Source organism: Nansenia antarctica (genome assembly GCF_963989245.1).
Source record: "Nansenia antarctica genome assembly, chromosome: 3".
Lineage (NCBI taxonomy): Eukaryota > Metazoa > Chordata > Actinopteri > Argentiniformes > Microstomatidae > Nansenia > Nansenia antarctica.
Window position 1 is genome coordinate 2,517,768 of NC_137688.1, and position 20,761 is coordinate 2,538,528.

At 42.0% G+C, this 20,761-nt stretch overlaps 2 protein-coding genes across 2 annotated transcripts in view; one reads left to right on the forward strand and one right to left on the reverse strand.

The window, feature by feature from the left end:
* The window catches only part of col5a2a (collagen, type V, alpha 2a), a gene marked incomplete at its 5' end in the record, with an annotated part of 48,450 nt that extends 44,124 nt beyond the window's left edge, over positions 1–4,326 (forward strand). The window contains 5 exons of the mRNA XM_080526285.1: positions 214–321; positions 796–1,105; positions 2,369–2,550; positions 2,741–2,983; positions 3,354–4,326. Of these exons, the coding sequence (XP_080382411.1) occupies positions 214–321; positions 796–1,105; positions 2,369–2,550; positions 2,741–2,983; positions 3,354–3,500 (990 nt within the window). The 3' untranslated portion in view covers positions 3,501–4,326. The remainder of the gene's footprint in view (positions 1–213; positions 322–795; positions 1,106–2,368; positions 2,551–2,740; positions 2,984–3,353) is intronic.
* A 5,421-nt stretch (positions 4,327–9,747) lies between these two features.
* LOC308152473 (PTB domain-containing engulfment adapter protein 1-like) overlaps positions 9,748–20,761 on the reverse strand; it is a gene marked incomplete at its 3' end in the record, with an annotated part of 44,292 nt that continues 33,278 nt past the window's right edge. The window contains 5 exon segments of the mRNA XM_080525462.1: positions 9,748–9,762; positions 9,765–9,821; positions 13,839–13,933; positions 18,881–19,022; positions 19,677–19,925. Of these exon segments, the coding sequence (XP_080381588.1) occupies positions 9,748–9,762; positions 9,765–9,821; positions 13,839–13,933; positions 18,881–19,022; positions 19,677–19,925 (558 nt within the window).

A 20,761-nucleotide genomic window follows, 5' to 3' on the forward strand; every position in this document is an offset into this window, starting at 1 on the left:
CTAGCACCCTAGCACCTAACCCTAACCCTAGTTTTCCCACATGTACCGTGTTCCCACATGTACCGTAACATATACGTATATATATATATATATACGGTATATATATTTCTTTCTAACAAAGAAATCAGAGTATCTTGGTGTGTGTCCATGTCCATATCATCAGCATCTCAACTTGGTGTTTGAAAATGCATCTTTGTCATGATTATGTTGTAGGGACCTGCCGGACCGATCGGACCCCCAGGAAAGGAAGGGTACATTGGACAGCCGGGGCCGATGGGACCCCCGGGAACACGCGGGTTCAGCGGCGACATCGGACCTGAGGTGAGATACACTCACAGCTCAGTCAGAGTCACGTCATCTTGATCTGGGGTCAGTTTTTGCGAAAGCTTTGGACCTTAAGTAAATGGACTGCACTTATATATATCGCCTTTATCCAAAGCGCTTTACAACGGCCTCTCATTCACCCATTCACACACACATCCACACACCAATGGCGGCCAAGCTGCCATACAAGGCACCGGCCGGCCCCGCTCACTGGGAGCAATTTGGGGTTCAGTGTCAGCTATTATTTTCTGAACGCATTCTGAGCAGAGCAAAGAGAGTAGAAGAGAACAGAGGACAGCAACAAAAACGCTCTGCGTTCTCCTCTGACCACCACATGCCTCGCTCTCTCTCTCCGCACTAAAACAACAACAATAAAAAGCCTGTCATTTAACAAACAAACAGCATGCCATGAATAAGTATCGCCTCTGACCTCTCTCTTTTTTCTCTCTTAACCATGGTTCCGGTTCGTAGGGACCCCCCGGAGAGGCTGGCCCACCTGGTCCTGCCGGGTCTCCCGGACCCCCCACCGCTGCCATGGATGACCTGTTCTCCTCCGGCCCGTACGATTACGACTCCGGCCCCCCTCCGCCTCCCGAGTTCAACGAGGACGAAGCCATGGGCAACAGCAACTCCACCACCCTGCAGGTGGACCCGGGCGTACAGGCCACCCTGAAGGCCCTCAGCAGCCAGATTGACAACATGCGCAGCCCCGACGGCAGCAGGAAGCACCCCGCCAGGACCTGTGAGGATCTGAAGCAGTGCTACCCTCTGAAGAAGACCGGTGAGTTAGTGCTTTTCCGGGGGCTCAAAGACGCTGACAATATGGGAAAAACTGAAAACAAAACACAGAAACAACAAGCAACAGATAACATGAGCACATAGAGATATAGTTAACGGACAGGCACAGGGAACAATTAACACAGCAATGTCCAGGGGGCGGGGGGGGGCAGGGTTAGGGGAGATGGTTAGGGGTAGGTGAGGTTGTATGCATGTCCAGGGGGGGAGGGGGGGGGGGTGGTGGCAGGGTTAGGGGAGATGGTTAGGGGTAGGGGAGGTTGTATGCGTGTCCAGGGGGGGAGGGGGGGGGGGGGTGGCAGGGTTAGGGGAGATGGTTAGGGGTAGGGGAGGTTGTATGCGTGTCCAGGGGGGGAGGGGGGGGGGGGGGGGGGGGGTGGCAGGGTTAGGGGAGATGGTTAGGGGTAGGGGAGGTTGTATGCGTGGGAGAACAGGTAGGTTTTTGAGGTGGGATTGAATAAGTTTGATTTGAGAGTTGTCTCCATAGGACGATACGAGAGCTTCACTCTAACTGATAGGAAAGGGGCTTGAGACTATTAATGCATTAAGCCTGAGCATGCCGAAAAAAAGAAAAACAACACATTAATGACATGTTTTTTCCCTTTCACTAGCACTGTGATATTAATCAACTATAGTCGGTTCACTTACTTTATACAAATGCTTATTGTGAGTCACCTTAAAAGCGTCTGCTAGATTACTGAAATGTCAAATTATATTTGGGGTTGGTGAACTGCAATGCACTGAGTTTGTTAACTTAACCCATGTGCTTAGATTAGTAGTCAACTGTACGTCCTGTAGATGCTTTCTGTAATTATTCTGAATAATATTGTTATGGACAGCATTGTTATGTGTTCCATAGTGACGAGCCTCATTTGAAGTAGAGTAAACTCGGATCTTTCTTTCTTCTTACCTTTCTTTGGAAAGCCTGGGAAAACTGAGGCCAAAGTGCTTTATGGGTGGATAAGGAGCTGTACACCACGCTCCCAACCAGGCAATAGGCAGCTCCAAACAGAAGAGCCAATGATTTTCATTGGGCCCTATGTGGGGAATGTTCCAGCACTTTGCTAGCAATATTAGCTAAGTTAATTGGCTAACCCTGCCTTGAGAGAGTTATTGTTCTCGAAACATTTGAAGCGTCATAAAAACAACATCGAGACAGAGAAGAGATGCATTCAAAGAGTGAATATTTGCAAAATCAAATTTTTTTTAAAACAACAACAACAACACTTGTTCTGTTGCTCTGTTCTAGGTGAATATTGGGTCGATCCAAACCAAGGAAGTGCAGAGGACGCTATCAAAGTCAACTGTAACATGGAGACCGGTGAGACCTGCATCTCTGCCAACCCGGCCAGCATACCTCGCAAAGTCTGGTGGAGCTCCACAAAGAACAAGCCTGTTTGGTTCGGAGCCGATATCAACCGTGGAACACATGTAAGAACATTTAAATGCACGTGAACTGTCGTGTTTTTCAAGAGTTGTAAAACAAACAAACGTTTGACGTCTCTTCGAAGTGACGAAGTGTGGTTGTCAATAACAGAACGTCGAGCTGATTTGAAAAGATTAAGCGGAGTGCATGAAACATTTCCTGACGTTTTCTTCTTCGTCTTCTCTTTCTTGATAGTTCACCTACGGTAACAAAGAGCAGGCCGTCAACTCGGTCACAGTGCAGATGACGTTCATCCGCCTGCTCTCCAAAGAGGCGTCCCAGACCATCACCTACCACTGCAAGAACACCGTGGCCTACAAGGACGACAGGACCGGGAACCTGAAGAAGGCTGTGATCCTCAAGGCCTCCAATGATCTGGAGCTCAAAGCTGAGGGGAACAACCGCTTCAGATACACCGTGGTGCAGGATAGCTGCTCTGTAAGTATCCTTGGTTGTTGGCCATCCATCATTTGTTGTACGGTTTAGGGATGTTAAAAGAAGAAATTAGTAGATTTTTTTTTTTTGCAATAAATAGATGCATCATCTGTTCTTCATGCATACAAACAAAAACAGGGTATAATGAAAACATATTCGAACCAAATAGCAACTATAACAGAAAGTAATGTAATTACCATGTGCAAAGATGTAATGTCAAAGCAGTACAAACAAATAAAAAATAAAAAATAAATATATGTATAATGATGGCTAATAAAAGAAAAAAAAGAAAACATTTATTAGAAACCGGTAAAACCACAGCCAGTTGTACATTTTGACTTACTGCCTCTATCAAATGTCTTTCTCTTCACAGCAAGCCAATGGCAACTGGGGCAAGACAGTGTTTGAGTACAGGACACAGAAAACAGCAAGACTGCCCATTATGGACATCGCCCCTGTGGACATTGGTGGTTCGGACCAGGAGTTTGGTATCGACATCGGCCCTGTGTGCTTCTTGTAAACCCAACAGCAGGGACGCATTAAACAGAATCCTGAGACTCTTGAACTGACAGCTGATGCAATCAGCCCCCTTGTACATAACAGCACTGTGGACTCTCTGGCCCCGTGGCAAGATATTTATTGTGCCTTTCCAACCATTTCCAAGACATTGTAGATTTTTTACCCCCCTTGTATGTTAGATGAATGTTTCGGAGAAGTAATGAAATTGCGTATAGAAACATTCTTCTGCTTGAGCGAGATGTTTCATATGCGTTGATGCATTGATGCATTAGTATGCTTTGCGACGGTAAAAAAAGATCCAATCCACTGTTGCAAGCCTTGATTTTATGGGACAAAGATAAGAAGCTACCAATGGTCTATGTTAGATAAGAACGCTTTAAAAAAATGTAACAGTGAATAACTGCTGTTTGTAAAACGAGAACACCATTACACAATAACGTTGCTACAATGCTTTAATTCCATCACTATGATCTTCTAAACTACTCTTACTTTTTACATATTTTTCTCAATTTCTTGTTTTGTTTATACAGAACTGTTTTATTAGAATGAAAGTTATGGTGCTATTGTGAAAATCAATTCAGCTACAGTTTGCTTTCATTGGCATCGGTAGTTTTTTTTCTCTCTCGAAAGACTTCGAGATCACATGATTTATGTATCCAGTTAACGAACTCTGTACTGAACTCCACTGAACCCAAATGACAAATTAAAGGTACAATAAAACTGTTGATTCCTCAGTATTAGCTACCTCGTTAACACACAACTGGGACGCGATGACTATGTGTAATCTTCCTCACAGGTGCTGTTTGTAAGTGGTGTCATCATGTGCTCCCAGCTGGTACAGGGTAGGGGAGGGTTTGGGGGGGACAATAAAGATCTTTCTGTCACTGATGGAGAGGTGGAAAGAGTGTCTTGTGAGAGGTGTGTGATGATTCTATTTTTCATGATTTATTTTTTCATTTTTAATCGATTACAGTATCTTCTATTTTTCTGCATGCATGCCGGCTCCCCTTCAAGTGCCTAAGGGACTTGTTAATCTCATATCAATCTCTTTACAACCACTTTCAAGACTTAAAGTGAGTAAGATGGCCTTGAAAGCTTTTCTGCCTCGTGTATTTTTGTGATGCAACTAATTAAACAAAGTCCTGTTTATCCCCAATGCTCTTTTTGTCACATTAATCAAGCTGACAGCTGCAGCTTGACAGATAAACTCTTCTATCCTGGAACATCTGGAAGTTTCTTCCGCTTCAATGAATATGAATATAAACATGATTAAGCTCTGGCTGTTTTTCTTTAATTATTAGTTGCACAAATGTTATACTGAGTGTTACTGGATACTGCATAGATCATCTCTTGCATAGATCAATTTTGGTAATGGATTTGTTCACAAAACGGACAGATTTGTGAATATTATATCCTTAACCAAGTGGGATGTTGGCAGTAACAGGTGAGGTTACCACAGTGCTGGAGGGGTAATAGATAATTGTTCATGACAATGAGCCAATCAAATTCCATCAGGTGTTCTGTTTATGAGAAATTCTGGAACTGGAAATACCCCTAATATTTCAGACAGACCCTCCCATGGACACGCATTTGTACTACGACTGGTTTCTGGTCATGGTGGAGCCTTTTTTCTTCTTCTTCTTCTGGCTCTAAACTCCCAAACGTTTGAATTTAACCCAAACAATTACCATGTTAGATTCTCAGCTTTTATTTGATGGTAGGCCTATATTATTATGTGTTCATATTGATTTCACCATTTCAGGCTAACCGAAAGTGATAGGACATATTTATCAAATGAACAATTTAGGCGCTCATGTTTACTATTTGGTAACACAATCCTTTGCCTGAAGTCTGTGACCATTAACCCCACCAGACGCTGGGTGTCTTCTCTGCCAGGCCTGTACTGTAACCATGGTGATGCTCTGCCAGACATGTACTGTAACCATGGTGATGCTCTGCCAGGCCTGTACTGTAACCATGGTGATGCTCTGCCAGACATGTACTGTAACCATGGTGATGCTCTGGCAGGCCTGTACTGTAGCCATCTTCAGTTGTTTAATTGTATTTACCTGCTTAGAAATCAGACATGGCGGCCTGCATCATTGGTATAATATGTATATGTGTGTATATATATATATATTTATATATATTTATTGTCACATGGTGGAGCTATAACAAGCACACATATGTGACTGTAGCTGGTGAAACCAGGAACAAGTCGCCAACCAATCAAACTGGTCAGACTTTTTATTCAGAAAAAAGTAAATAAATTTCAATGTGTTTGAAAATCAATGACTCACTCGCTAGTCAAGCCAAAATATTGCAATGCAATGGATTCGGTGAGTACTCCCCACGACTATACACTACTAACTAGGTGGTAGTGGGGATTACTCACTGAATCATTGCAATATTTTGGCTTGACTAATCAATGAGTGTCATTATTTACATTTTTCAGAATAAAAGACCAAGAACAGTCTGTCGGTTCCTGACTTGTTCCCGGTTTCACCAGCTGCTGTCACACCTGTCCTGTAAAAATCTCTTGATCTGCTTGACTTAAGAGTTGTGAAATGTGCCACCAGTGATCAGGGGTATGTGTTTATCTAACCCCTAAAGTATGGCTCTGATTGAACACGGTAGCGCTATTAAATGTTTTGGGTTTATAGTGGCTGGCTTAGCTAATCTAATGAAACATTTGACATGGAAAGACCTTCGTCTATAGATGATACCAAATTTCATGCAGGTCTGTAAAGCGGCTTTGGAGAATATTATTTTTTTTAAATGACAGGACACGCTAACAGTCACTTGAAAACACAGTGTAGTATTTGTTTCTGTTGGAGCCCTGTGGACTGTGCAGTGCATGAGACAGTGGTAAACTCTTAGACCCCGGGGATGGCAGCCCGTAGCTATATGTATTACTTCCCTCTTCCATAACTGTTCCATGAAAAATTGCAATATTGATTGATTGATTATACTTTATGGTGTAAATATGTTTTAGGTGGAAAGGCCCAGGTGGATGTGACTTAGGTGGAAAGGCCCAGGTGGATGTGACTTAGGTGGAAAGGCCCAGGTGGATGTGACTCTGCAGGATGGTACAGGAACAAAGACCACACCCTGTCAAGCATTATCATGCCATCTTGGTCATAAGGTATCGCAACACCATGCATTTGAAAATGCACATTTGGAAAGGCCACAAAGACCCCGTATGACAAAGAGTTGTGAAATGTGGCGCATGTCTGTCTCTCCACAGGAAAACATTTGCCTCAAGGCAAAAACAAATTCCATTTGAAAATGTCTTCACCTGGCTGGAGATGATGAATGAGTGGCCCTGGTGTGTCTGGAACCTTCTGAGATATATCGATTCATTTACATTTACATTTTTGGCATAGTAACAGGGGGCAATAGAAGGTTTTAGGGACACAGTAGAGGGTAAAAGCGGGTGTCTTCAGGAGACGCAGTGCTGGGGGGCAGTAGATGTCTCAGGAGGAGAAGTTAAGGTGTAAACTGTGATTCAAGCAAGAAAGACTGTGTTGAACATGTATGCGGTAATGTTTTCTTTAATAAGTGTAACAGCAAAGTCAGATTGCATACAAAGTAATATAACAAGTATATACTGTACATGGACAGAGGTTTTCAAAAGTGCTTTCTGGTGCAAGAGGCTGCTAACCTACAGTGGAGGAGATAATTATTCAACACAGCAACAATGTTTAAATTCAACATATTTACATTGCAGCTTTTCACCTGAAATTTAGACCAGACATTGGTGTTAACTCAATAAAACTACACAGCTAAAGAGATTGTAACATTCCAATCCATAACAAAGCTATGTTCAATAAAGTGGAATGACACAGGAAGAAAGTATTGAACACAGTAAGAAAAAGCACTAAACCATCTTATGCCACTAATGAGTTCTCCTACCTGTGCTGATTAGAATCAGCTGGGTTAGTGCATGTTGGTGAGGAAGTACTTCCACTCTTTGAAAAAGGGTTTCGCTCCTCTGAATGCAAGTAAACAAATAATTTTTCACCATGCTTTCCTGCGAGAAACATCTCACGATGGGTAGAGGCAAAGAGCTCTCCCAAGAACCTTGCGACAAGATTGTTGAGCGGCATTGTGATGTCACTGGTTACCGACGGATTTCTCAACTCCTAAATGTTCCTATGAACAACATTGGGGTCCATTATCCGCAAGTGGAAGGAACATCACTCGACCGTCAGCTGACCGCGCACAGGAGCGACTCGAAAGACTTCTGACCGGGCGACGTTTGCAGGAGAAATATAGGCTCTGCATATGATCCTAAAAATATCATACCTAGAGTGAAGTTGGGAGGTGGAAGCACCGTGGTATGGGGCTGTTTGTTCTTCACATGGTACTGGTGGGACCCAAACTATGGAAGGGAAGCTGAATGGAGCCATGTACCAGGACATGCTTGAGAAGAATCTGTCCCAGCAGGACAACGCTAAAAAACACACTGCAAAGCAGACTCTGGATTGGTTCAAGAGGAAACAAATAAAGGTTATTGGACTGGCCTAGTGAAGCGCCAGAATAATGGTAAATGGACTGACTTATATAGCGTCTTTATCCAAAGCGCTTTACAACGGCCCCTCATTCACCCGTTCACACACACATTCACACACCAATGGCGGCAAGCTACCATGCAAGGCGCCGGCCGGCCCGCTCACTGGGAGCAATTTGGGGTTCAGTGTCTTGCCCAAGGACACTTCGACATGTGGCCAGCCGGGGCTCGAACCGCCAATCTACCAACCTTGCGATCATTAGACGGCAGCTCTACCTCCTGCGCCACAGCCGCCCCGATTAAAGAATTAAATCCAATAGAACTGAAGATCAACATTCACCAGCGGACCCCCACCCCCAGAATCTTTCAGATTTAAAGACTGTCTGTGTTGAAGAATGGGCCAATATCCCACCTGATCACCAAGAGTTGTTTTCATACAGGAAGCTGTCATTGGAAACAAAGGCTTCTCCGCCAGCTATTAGATACATTTCAGTTAGCATGTTCGCTACTTCTTTTCCTGCGTCATTCCCCTTCATTGCAGATAACTTTTGGAAATATGTTTAATTAAAAAAGTGTTGATGTGTCGACTCCTTATGTCCCCCACTGTAAGTAATGAGACAATAATGTAAATGAAAAGGTAAATGTCATTAAAAAAAAGTTAAGATACTGTATGGGAATACAAATACATACTGAAATGTAAATGTTTACCAAGACAATTGCGACATGGTCTGGTCATGTGGGTCATGTGGGCCGCAAGTCGGCAACCAATCAAAATGTTCAGTCTTTTATTTTGAAACACGGAAATACATTTTAACATTGCCGAAAATCACAACACAAACTCGCTAGTCAAGCCAAAATACTGCACCGCAATGGATTGGGTGAGTAATCCCCACTGCTACCTAGGGTTAACTACAACACTACTTTAAATTGTTAGCAGACTCACAAAACAAGCTGTGTTAGTTGACTAGCGAGTGTGTCATTGATTTTCAACAACGCTGAAATGTATTTAATTTTTTTCGGATGCCGACTTTCGGACCAATTGACCAGACCGTGTCACAATTAAACTATACAATGTCAAGTCAAAACAATTAGAATGAACGTCAACTAAATACACGAGTAAAAATAACTGATGATATGTCAATTTATGCAAGCTGAGATATTGGCATATGTACAGTGGGGGAAATAAGTATTCAACACGTCAACAATGTTTTAACTCAACATTAGACCAGACATTGGTTATTAACTCAATAAAACTACACAGCTAAAGTACTTGTGAATACTTATTTCCCCAACGGTATGTTAATACAAGACTAACTACATTATCTTGTCTTGTGAGAATGTACGACAAGCAAGTCATGTATGACATACAAATAATAAATGTGTTAACAATGTCGACCTAAAGTGGTGCATATTCAAGAAAACAGATTACACACAGAAGTTATAGTGTCTATGACATCTCTGTCACAAAGTGTACCATTGGACAAACTATTTACATCCTTCATTGCCTGTACAAGCAAAGGGTCTCAAAACTACTCCTGCCTTATGAGTTCTTACAAAAATAGTGCTTTCTATATCAGACTTGAACATACCTTGGATTTATGTCTAAAACCAAATTCAAATGCAAATATATATAAACCTCAAAGATGAGGACATTGACATCTCGACTGTGTAGACCCAATTTTGGCACTTTTACAAATGAGTTTGAAACGTCGTAACAGAGAACATCTTCGTGGCATCAGCAGCGTCCGTCTATAGCGGGTCAAGAGAGAAGACCGTCCCCTCTAAGGTCAGTCCCATTTTGAACCCCTCCTGAAAGACAAACAGGAGAAGGGCCGTTAGCTGGTCCCACCGACCTGCTCTGCGGGAGGAAGGATGTTATACAACAGTTAGTTCCGACCAAGTCGTTTGATTGGATTTGATTGGACAAGAGACATTCGATGAGTGCTGATATACAGTATAACAGCACTGGGACTTTTAACTATATGTATCACTCCGCCGCACAGATGTTCTACTAAATGACCGTTAATTAGACTACATGTTTGTGTTCAGGTTACTAGGCAACAGTCCATTTGAAGTTCAGTTGCGGAACTATTTTTTGTTTATTTTTATGATTAAATAAACAAACAAATCATAATCTGTTGTCGCTTATTACTGTTAACTAATAAATGGCGCTGTAGAACTGTTGTATAAAAGCAAAAATATCACACTCGAGGTTGTGCTGTTATACTGAATATCAGCACGGCTGTGATCGTCTTCGGTATTCGGCCTGCGGCCTCGTACCTACGACCCAATCACAGCCGTGCTGATATTCAGTATAACACACTCCCTCTCGTGTGATATTGCTTAAATGAATGGAGGTGGTGAGTCGAATCAATGAGGTTTTCTCAATATGCAAAACTGTGCAGCAGCTGGTTGTCCCAGGATTTTTTTTCCTGCCTGATCCCAGCTCCAGTTTCCATGCCTGGTTCCAATTAGACACACAGACCACAAACACTCTGAAGCACCAAGTGTACAGAGCCATGGTGAGTGGAGACACAATCAAGATGGTTCAAGGGAGTAATAGCCGGGTTTATTCTAAATCTCTCCACGTAGGGAATTTAACTTGTGTGTTTGTCTAAAAGAACTGCTCCTTACTAACTAGCAGGGATCTGCTAAAATAATAACAAACAAACATAATGTCATGATTTAGCCTACAGCAGAGTACACCTAACACACGGCAACTTAATTGATTGAGTTTGTCTTTGTTCGAGCCATTACATGTAAATCCAGGGACAATAGGTAGTTGGGTTATGACTCCAGGAGTCTTTGAGTGGATTCCGACTCCTGTATATGTCGACTCTTTCTTGACTGACTCCACAACAGCAGACTCAGCCTAAAATGAAGTTTGTTTAAAATGAAGTACTGGGAGATCAGTGTTCTTTTTTTTTTTCTGTGAATGTGTGTGTGTGTGTTTTGTGTGTGTGTGTGTGTGTGTGTGTGTGTGTGTGTGTGTGTGTTCTTGCATGCTAAAGAACTATTTTGGCTGGGTTAGCAAGGCAGAGGGAGAAAATTGCCACTCTCTACAAGCCAAACCATTTTCGCTGGCTCAGCCAAAACTAAGCATTGAAATATGAAGTCGGAGCCGTGGGAGTCAATTTAACCACTAACAGAACAAAAGCGCAAAAGGGTCCTCCAGTTACAATCCACAACATAGTTTATGTTTCCACATTTCAAAAAGGCAAATGCAACTTTAGGGGGCCTTTGAGTAACCGTGAATGTTAGAAGAAGTACCACCTGTGTACCATGTTGGGTGTACTCAGCCGTGCTGATCTATGCAGACACAACAGAGTCACACTGAACGCATGCAGATATGTAGATCCACTCATGATGACAATCACTGACCAAGAGAAGCACTCTTTGTGAGTCAAAATAAAGTAAGGTACCAACCATCTTTGACGCTGCCAGCGAAGGGAAAAGAGATGGAAAGAGAGATTGTTAGGACATAATTACAGGAAAGAGGAAGGAGAAAGAAGATACTGAAAAGAAAGCTTGCATGCTAGCACAACATCGCCTCCTGGTGGCGAGACTTTGCCATCGCGCTCCCACACAGATCTGTGGGATAAGATAACCCTAAGAACCCTAAGATCAGACTAGCTTTATCTAGAGGTTTCTAGAGGTTTGCATGGAACACTTTGCAGTTCGATCTTACGTCGATCTAAAGTTGAATTGCAGTAGAAAAACAACAACAGAGAAAAGCAGTTTCTCAGCCATTTAAATCTTTCACACACACACTTGCCCACTGAAAAGGGAATCGTCAAGCATTTTAATCAATTCCCTGATACATTTCTGTACCATAACATGAAGTGGAATCAATTAGTGTTAAATTGGCAAAAGTGGAAAATAAACTAAATCGAAATCTCATGTACTTATTTATTCCATCCATCATTTCATTACTTAGATGTAGATTACATTTAGAAAAATAATGCAAATCAAAAGACTGATTTATTTCTTATTAATAAACAACAGCACATGCAAACTATGAGAAAATGTCATTACTACTTTTCATTAAAAGTATTTTCTAAAACAAACAATTTGGGAATTCATTTAAATTAAGATTGTACAGGGAGTCGGAGAGGCCAATTTCCAATCAAATTAAAAGTCAAATCTGGGATGTGTTGCGGTGTCTAAGACATACAATCTGAAGGAACACACACACACACACACACACACACACACACACACACACACACACACACAGCCTAACACACACACACACACACCTACTACCACACACACCTACTACCACACACACCTACTAACACACACACACACCTACTAACACACACACACAGCCTAACACACACACACCTACTACCACACACACCTACTAACACACACACACCTACTAACACACACCTACTACCACACACACACACACACACACACACACACCTACTACCACACACACCTACTACCACACACACCTACTACCACACACACACACACACACACCTACCACACACACACACCTACTAACACACACACCTACTACCACACACACCTACTAACACACACACACACACACACACACACACACACACACACACACACACACACACACACCTACACACAATTGTTTATCCAATGAAAATGACTTTATTTGCTTATTCAAGCTGGCTTTCCTAGTCACTGGGGAGACGTAGATAGATTTAAACATGATTGATGATGGGATATGAAGGACAAAACCTCCATCCACAAGGTTAAAGGGCTGTAAGTGTGTAGCTAATGTACAAGACTGGATGTACAAGACTGGATCCATCCAAAGCTCAGTCTGTGAAAACAGCAATCAGATAAACTCTCTGTGACACTTTGAACTAATAATAAAACAGTAGCTCATTTGATGTTTAAAAAGCCAAATTAACGTTTAATCCATTACTTTGTGGTGGAACTTTTTTTTAAATATTTTCTGTGGAAGTGCTCATTACTGTGCCCCCCCCCCCCCACACACACACACACACACACACACACACACACACACACACACACACACACACACACACACACACACACACACACACACACACACACACACACACACACACACACACACACACACACACACACACACACACACACAGCCCCCCACACACCATTGTATCCATCGACTGACAGCACCTGGTCAGCAGAATACATAAATATGGTTAAACAATCTTAAATTAAACAACTTTAATTGTCAATATACTCAAATAATAAACTCACTACCATGTCTTTGAAGTGCTTACGTTACGGTCCAGAAGACTAAGCCCGTCGTTAAAATCAAGCATCATGATCAGGAAGCAAAAAGAACCCTCCAAGGGTGTTATGGGCTGAAATGTACCTGGTTATAACCAGACTTAGAGACATTTTGTTTTTATTGATGTATTGATAGCATTTTTAAAAAGGATGTGGGGTTCTTCTCTCTCATGTGAGTCCATTTAACAGGGCTTAACACTAGAACAGCCGTGCTGTTTTTTTACCTACAAAAAGAGCCCCCTCTTTACAATGCTCAAGCTGCTATTTACACACAACGACCACTAGTTGGCCGCTTGTAAATTATAGCTTCATACTAGCTTATCCTGATGTGATTTCCAAAATGTAAGGATACTGGGCGGTAGAACACACATATCTAGGAAAAGTAGAGTGCAAAGATATACAATATTTCTTTACTCACAAATGACCCCTCGTGGCTGTTCTAGTGTTAAAGGTCATGCACAGAGATTGAGTCCATTAAACAGGAAATGTAGTCCATTAAACAGGAAATGTAGTCCATTAAACAGGGCTTTCATACATCCACAGACATGCGGTCACCTGCATCTCGTCCAGCTTGGATTGGATATCCGGGGGGAAGTCTGAACCACCGCAGGTGAACGGGTCGAACGGCGCCGCACCAAACAGGTCTTTGCCTGGAGGAGGAACACGCTCTTAATAATAATAATAATAATAAATATAATAATAATAATAATAATAATAATAATAATAATAAATATAATAATAAATATAATAATAATACATATAATAATACTAAATATAATAATAATAATAAATGTAATAATAATAAATGTAATAATATAAGAATAATAATAAGAATAAGAATAAGAATAAGAATAAGAATAAGAATAAGAATATAATAATAATAATAATAATAATAATAATAATAATAATAACTTTATTTGTATAGCGCTTTTCCTGCAAACGTTGCAGCTCAAAGTGCTCCAATCATTCTATAATCATAATTTAATTATTTTGTCATTTAAAGGCAATATTAAAAAGATGGGTTTTTAGTCTTGACTTGAATGTGCTGAGGTGCTGAGGTTGCATCCCTAATGTAAACTGGCAGTGAGACACAATCTGGCTGCATAAAATGAGAATGCAGCCTCACCAAATCTCTTCTTTTGTACATGTGGTACACAGAGAAAACCAGCGCCATTAGAAGACCTAATGCCATGCTCTATGTTTAACTCCACATCATTAAGGTTAATTAAGACTGGGGTATGTATGGACTGTTGTTGACCCTGACCCAGTAGTTAAAAGTCACAATCCAATTCAAAGAGACAACAGAATATCAGGCCTGCCACATAGAGCTGAGGTATGGGCTCTGAGAAATGCTGCCAACTCACACGTTCATAGCCAAAACACCGGATGCAAGAAGAAAGCAATGTGACATCAACATGGGAGTGTTAAACACATGTTGAAGCGATATACAGTATTATATATAAGCTATATACAGTAGGTGAAGCTATATGCAGTAGGTGAGAGTTGAGCGTAACCATGGGTTACAGTAAGTAGGGGTTTAATACAGGTACAGGCTGACATTTCAAGCGGGGTATGAGTCCCATCACTGCAGAAATGGCATGGTGTGAAGTGCTGCCAAAAGCTGCCACAAGGTGGTGATGAGAGCTGTGAAGGATCATGGGATATACACCTTGTACTTGCAAACATCCATGTTCATTGGACAGATGGATATTTTATCTCCTTTCAAAATATTTATAGATAAAGGTGATGTGATTGAACCAAAAACAATACAAAATGTACCTTTGTTATAATTTATTTAACAAAAAATGAACAAAGATGCCAATTTCTACTGAGGAGAAAGTTAGGACACCCAACGCCCCGATAGCTGGTATTGCCGCTTTTTGGTTGAAATAACATCAATTAGATGTTTCCTGAGACCATGGCTGTCTACCACTGGAAGAAAGTTTACCCCATGCAGAATTCTTTCAGCTGTGTGATGTTTGAGGGGTGTCTTGCCCGTCTCAAATCACCCCATAGCATCTCAATTCGGTTGTTAAGTCTGACGTCACGCGTGACGTTTAACAATTTCCGGGTCCAAATAAAGAAATCCCCGCACCAGAGTACCAGTGTACTAAAGCACCAGAGTACCAGTGTACTAAAGCACCAGAGTACCAGTGTACTAAAGCGGTAGAATGACAGTTCACAGTTCAATCGTTTATTAGACTGGGATCTATTCATACAACAAGGGACACAGCACTTTCCCGTTTTTCCCATATTTGAGCCTCTATACAAATATAATTTATTATTTATTATTATTATTACTGCAGCATTTCAAGAGAGCGCCTCAGCCAACGTTGGACCCGGAAACACGTCATGCAACTGAATAGGATTAAGATCCGGGCATTGATGTGGCCATTCCAGAACTCTCCATTTCTTTCTTTTCCTTGGCGTTCCTCTGTGGATTTACTGGAATGTTCTGGGTCATTGTCATGTTGCATGATCCACATCTGCTTTAGCTTCAATTTTTGGACACACTGCAAAAAGTACATCTAAATAAGATTAAATATCTTAAATTAAGGGAATATTTGCTTGTTTTTTTGTCCGACTGCACTGGTTTTAAGATACGTTTGACTTGTTTAACTTGTTTAAATCTTGGCAAGTGACGTTTTCCTGTTCTGTTGGTAGATTGAGATTGAGATTGAGATTGAGATTGAGATTGAGATAACGTTTATTGCCACTATGCATTACACATATAGGAATTTGCTTCGTCACCACAGCAAGTGCGTTTATACTTTTTTCACATGTCAAAAAACAGGACAACACAACAACAACAACACAGGACAGACAACAGTGCATTGGATAGTGCGGTATAAAGTAAAGTGCAGTGCAGAGTTTTTACAGTGAGTCCAGTTCAGTCCTGGGCAGACTTGGGGGCGGGGGGGAGGGGGAAGCCAGAGTCATTTATCAGCCTGGCGGCTGAGGGGTAGAAGCTGAGCCTGTGGCGGGCCTAGTAGTTACAAGCCAGATAGTTTTGCTTGTTTTAAGTAATATTTCCCTAATTTTATAGCTTTTTTTTCTTGTTTTTGAAAGATTACTTTTTGCCTTTGCCTTTCTGAGGTTCTTGTGCTCAAATGCTGTCTTTGCGCCAAACATGTCTTCTGTTACCGTGCTCAAATAATTCAACATTGGATTAATCTGTCCAAAGCACTTTGTTCCAGGAGTCCTGGTGTTTGTCTAGGGGTTGTAGGAGTCCTGGTGTTTGTCTAGAGGTTGTAGGAGTCCTGGTGTTTGTCTAGAGGTTGTAGGAGTCCTGGTGTTTGTCTAGGGGTTGTAGGTGTCCTGGTGTTTGTCTAGAGGTTGTAGGAGTCCTGGTGTTTGTCTAGAGGTTGTAGGAGTCCTGGTGTTTGTCTAGAGGTTGTAGAAGTCCTGGTGTTTGTCTAGAGGTTGTAGAAGTCCTGGTGTTTGTCTAGGGGTTGTAGGTGTCCTGGTGTTTGTCTAGAGGTTGTAGGAGTCCTGGTGTTTGTCTAGAGGTTGTAGGAGTCCTGGTGTTTGTCTAGAGGTTGTAGAAGTCCTGGTGTTTGTCTAGGGGTTGTCAGAGTCCTGGTGTTTGTCTAGGGGTTGTCAGAGTCCTGGTGTTTGTCTAGGGGTTGTAGGAGTCTCTGGCAAACTTTAGTCTCTCCCTGATGGTTTCCTACTTCCCTCCCATGAAAATGAAAAGCGCTCCTCTGATCGTGCCACGGTGATCGAAGCAATCAAAAGCAAACCAAGTTAAATGTCTGAGGTTTGAATAAGAAAGGCTCCTCCAACTCCCCGCGGTGGCGTAGCGGTCTAAGCACTAGCCACTAGTGCAAGCTGCCCACCGGGGACTGGGATCGAATCCCGGTCTCGCCAGACCCGGATATGGCCAGGGCACACAGGGAGCGGCATATTGAGCGGCCGCTCCCGAGGGCGGTATAGGACTATTTCCGGACAAGGATCCGTCGCGCAACAGCGCCCCCGGGGTGCCGGCATAACGGTGTCGGGCTCGAGGAGCCAGTCAGCTAGTCTGCCTGGCAATCTCCTCTGGGGCTGCCGGCCACGGGGTCGTGCGGCGGATCCTACGCAATAGGCAGGGGATAATTGGATGCTAGGTTGGGTTCAATTGGATACCAAATTGGGTGAAAAAGGGATAAAAAATCCCCCCAAAAAATATAAAAAAAGAAAGGCTCCTCCAAAATCCAATTCTAAAGGCCCTTGCACACAACGCGCGTTTTTTACGTCCGTTAAAAAAATAAATTAGAACTCATGTTGTGTCAACCACGCTTGCACACCAATGCAACGCAACAGTTTCGATTTTCTGCGTTTTCGCGTCCGTCAAAAGCGTTTTGAGAGTAGTTTTTTTTTTTTTTTTTACTCTGGCCAACTCTGGCCACCGTACGAATGTACACTGAGGTAAACAGTGAGAGACATCTCTGAGGTAAATAGTGAGAGACACACATCTCTGAGGTAAAGTAATAAAAAAAAGTGATAAAATAAGAGAAAGTGATGGTGGGGTAGTGGTGGTCTAGTGGATAGTGAGTTGGACTTGGGATCGGAAGGTTGTGAGTTCAAATCCCGCCTGAAGCCACACCACTACTAGTGTGCCCTTGGGTAAGGCACTTAGCCCTCAGTTACTCCAGGGGGAATGTCCCTGTAATTCGTAATTGTAAGTCGCTTTGGATAAAAGCGTCTGCTAAATGGCAAAATTAATTATTAATTGATGGCCTCCGAGAAGCTAATACTACTTGTGTCAGAGCACAAAGCTCTTTATGAAAAAAAGAGCTGTGATTACAAAGATTCAGAATATAAAGACAGAATATGGCAGAGTATTGGAGAGCAGACTGGAATCGGGAATGGTATGTATTGATTACGAAAGATAATAATAATTCCTCAGATCTTTTATTAGCAGTTGAAACTCCCCTTGCTGCCGACGAGTTCTGAGGATGGGGTGGATCCAATATTTCCTTTTCCTTTTCCTATTTTCAAGAAGTGCGAGGAGCACAAAATCATCCTCACTGCTTGAAGACTCCATGTTGCGTATTGCGAAAGGGTTAGGAGAGGAGAGGAGAGTAGGCGTGTCAACAGACCCTGAAAGTTCGCAACGTAAAAAAACGCAACGGACTCCGCAACGGACCGGTGTGCAAGGTCTCTGTGCGTAGCGTTTTTTTTCGGATGACGGATTAAAAATACGCAGGCGTAAACGCACGCATTGGTGTGCAAAGGCCTTAACCATTGGCAGCTGACTGGTTGATTCTACATTCTAATTTTAGGCATTTTAAGTAGTAATACATGTAAGTTCTTCCTGCATTCATATTAATATATCATATTTTATTATTTCCCAAAATCATATTTAAAAATAAATGTTTTCAGTTGTATTAGTTTAGTTATTACCTCCATTTTCCATTGCATGTCCATATGTTTACATATATTTTGAAAAAGACAAGGGTTTTCATGGGGTATCTTTTTCACATGACTGTGTCATACTGGACATTTATAAATCCCAAAACTGCTTCACAAATGCTGGCCTGAAGGGTAAGTGGTGTACTCACTCATATCAGGAGGAGGTGATGGAGGGGGTGGAGGTGGGGTGGTGTACTCACTCATGTTAGGAGGAGGTGATGTGGGGGGTGGAGGCGGGGTGCCGTTGCTGGCTGGCGTGGGCAGCAGCGGGGACACAGGAGAGAAGGGGACCATGTCAAACACGTCTGTAGACTTCTGGGGCTTCATGGAGACGCTGCCTGCCTGTAGATACACAGAGGGGATACAGATGACTTCCCATTACAATGTTACTTCAGTAGGCCAGTTTGAGGTGTACATTCAATGTAGCCTAAATCTTTTATTACACTTAATGCAAAAAAAAAAAAAAAAAACTTATAGGTAAATAAGCAGATTTGGCATTTGGAGTTATGAATAATATGTCACTTGCAGTGTTAATTTTGGCAGGCTTTTTAGTCACTTTGGTGTTTAGATGAAGATGCACACCAGTTCTAGTCACACCAAGTCACCTCCATTTTTCTTAGTTCCAGTCCAGTTCCAGTTGATGAAAACTGAAAACATTCCAGTGCAGTCTCAGTCCACAAAAACTCCAAAAAACTTTAGTCGAGTTTTCGTCGCTGACTACAGCTAGACTAAAATGTATTGGCAATACATGGAGCCATAACTGTCCAACTAACCACAGCTCATACAGGGTCTAGAACATGTAGTAATAGTGACTTGCCACTGCTCAGTCACTAGACGAGTGCACTATTATTTAAACAATAAACAGAGATAAGAGGAAAAGAGGGTGGAGAGAGAGACAGAGAGAAAGGGAAGAGAAAGCAATGAAGAAAGAAAGGGGGGAAAGAAAATCAAGAGTGTCAGTGCAGACAAGGAAGAAGAAGGCATAGAGTTGTTTACACGAGGACGTGGGATGCTGAGGCCGTCTGCAGGCTTGGCAGGGAGGAGAGCTGAGGGTTTAGCAGGAGGAGGAGGAGGAGGAGGAGTTAGTAGGCCTGCGGAGGAGAGGTCAGACTCTGGAGAGCTCATAGGGGTGAGCGTGACAGAGGAGATCTCCAGACAGGAGAAGGACGTCAGGTTGTGACACCAGAAGAGAGAGGAGGGCCGCTGGAGCATGTAGGCCTTGTTACTAGAGTCTATGTGCAGAAGCTGTGGACACATCACATCAAGAAGGTTTAGTGGGAAAAGGAAAGACAGAAGAACTATAATAAGTAATAATAATAATAATAATAATAATAATAATAATAATAATAATAATAATAATAATAATGATAATAATAATAATAATAATAATACAGTAGACTTATATAGGGCTTTTCTAGACACTCAAAGACGCTTTACAAACTGAAAAGATTGAGTAGTAAAATAAAAAAGAAACCAAAAAATAAATAGAAAGTATAGGGGTCTAATAAATTTTTAGATGACTGAATCAAAATCTAAGTGTCTTTGTAGGACTATCTACTCTGTATACTGCAAGTATATCTAGATTTCGTGCGTAGAAGCGGCGAAAACAAGCAATGCCAGCGTCCTCTCTCAACCTGCATTTTCTGAAAAGTGAAACGTTTTTCAAAAAGAACTACATCTACATCCCAAATATCAAGACTGGCGTATGACATGCATGAACAAGTGACGTGCAGTAACTGCTCCTCCTGAGACACCCGCTTTTCCCCTATACTGTGTCCCCTAAGACTTCTAACTACTAACCCCCTTGTACTGTTTCTCGGTCTCTACAGTGTCTATATATAAATAAATAAATAAAGATATATATATAAAAAAATAAAAACATTTTCCTTCTATCACAGAGACTGCCAATGGCCCCTGGCCAGAGCTAGAATACTCTTCCTGCTACGACTGGTGGATTGATGATTCACTTGCTTAGTCAAATGTATTGATTGTAAGTCGCTTTGGAATAAGGCGTCTGTTAAACGCCAAAAATGTAAATGTAAAACAAGTGGTGTCCAGCCTGATCTGTAGAGGGGCCGGCG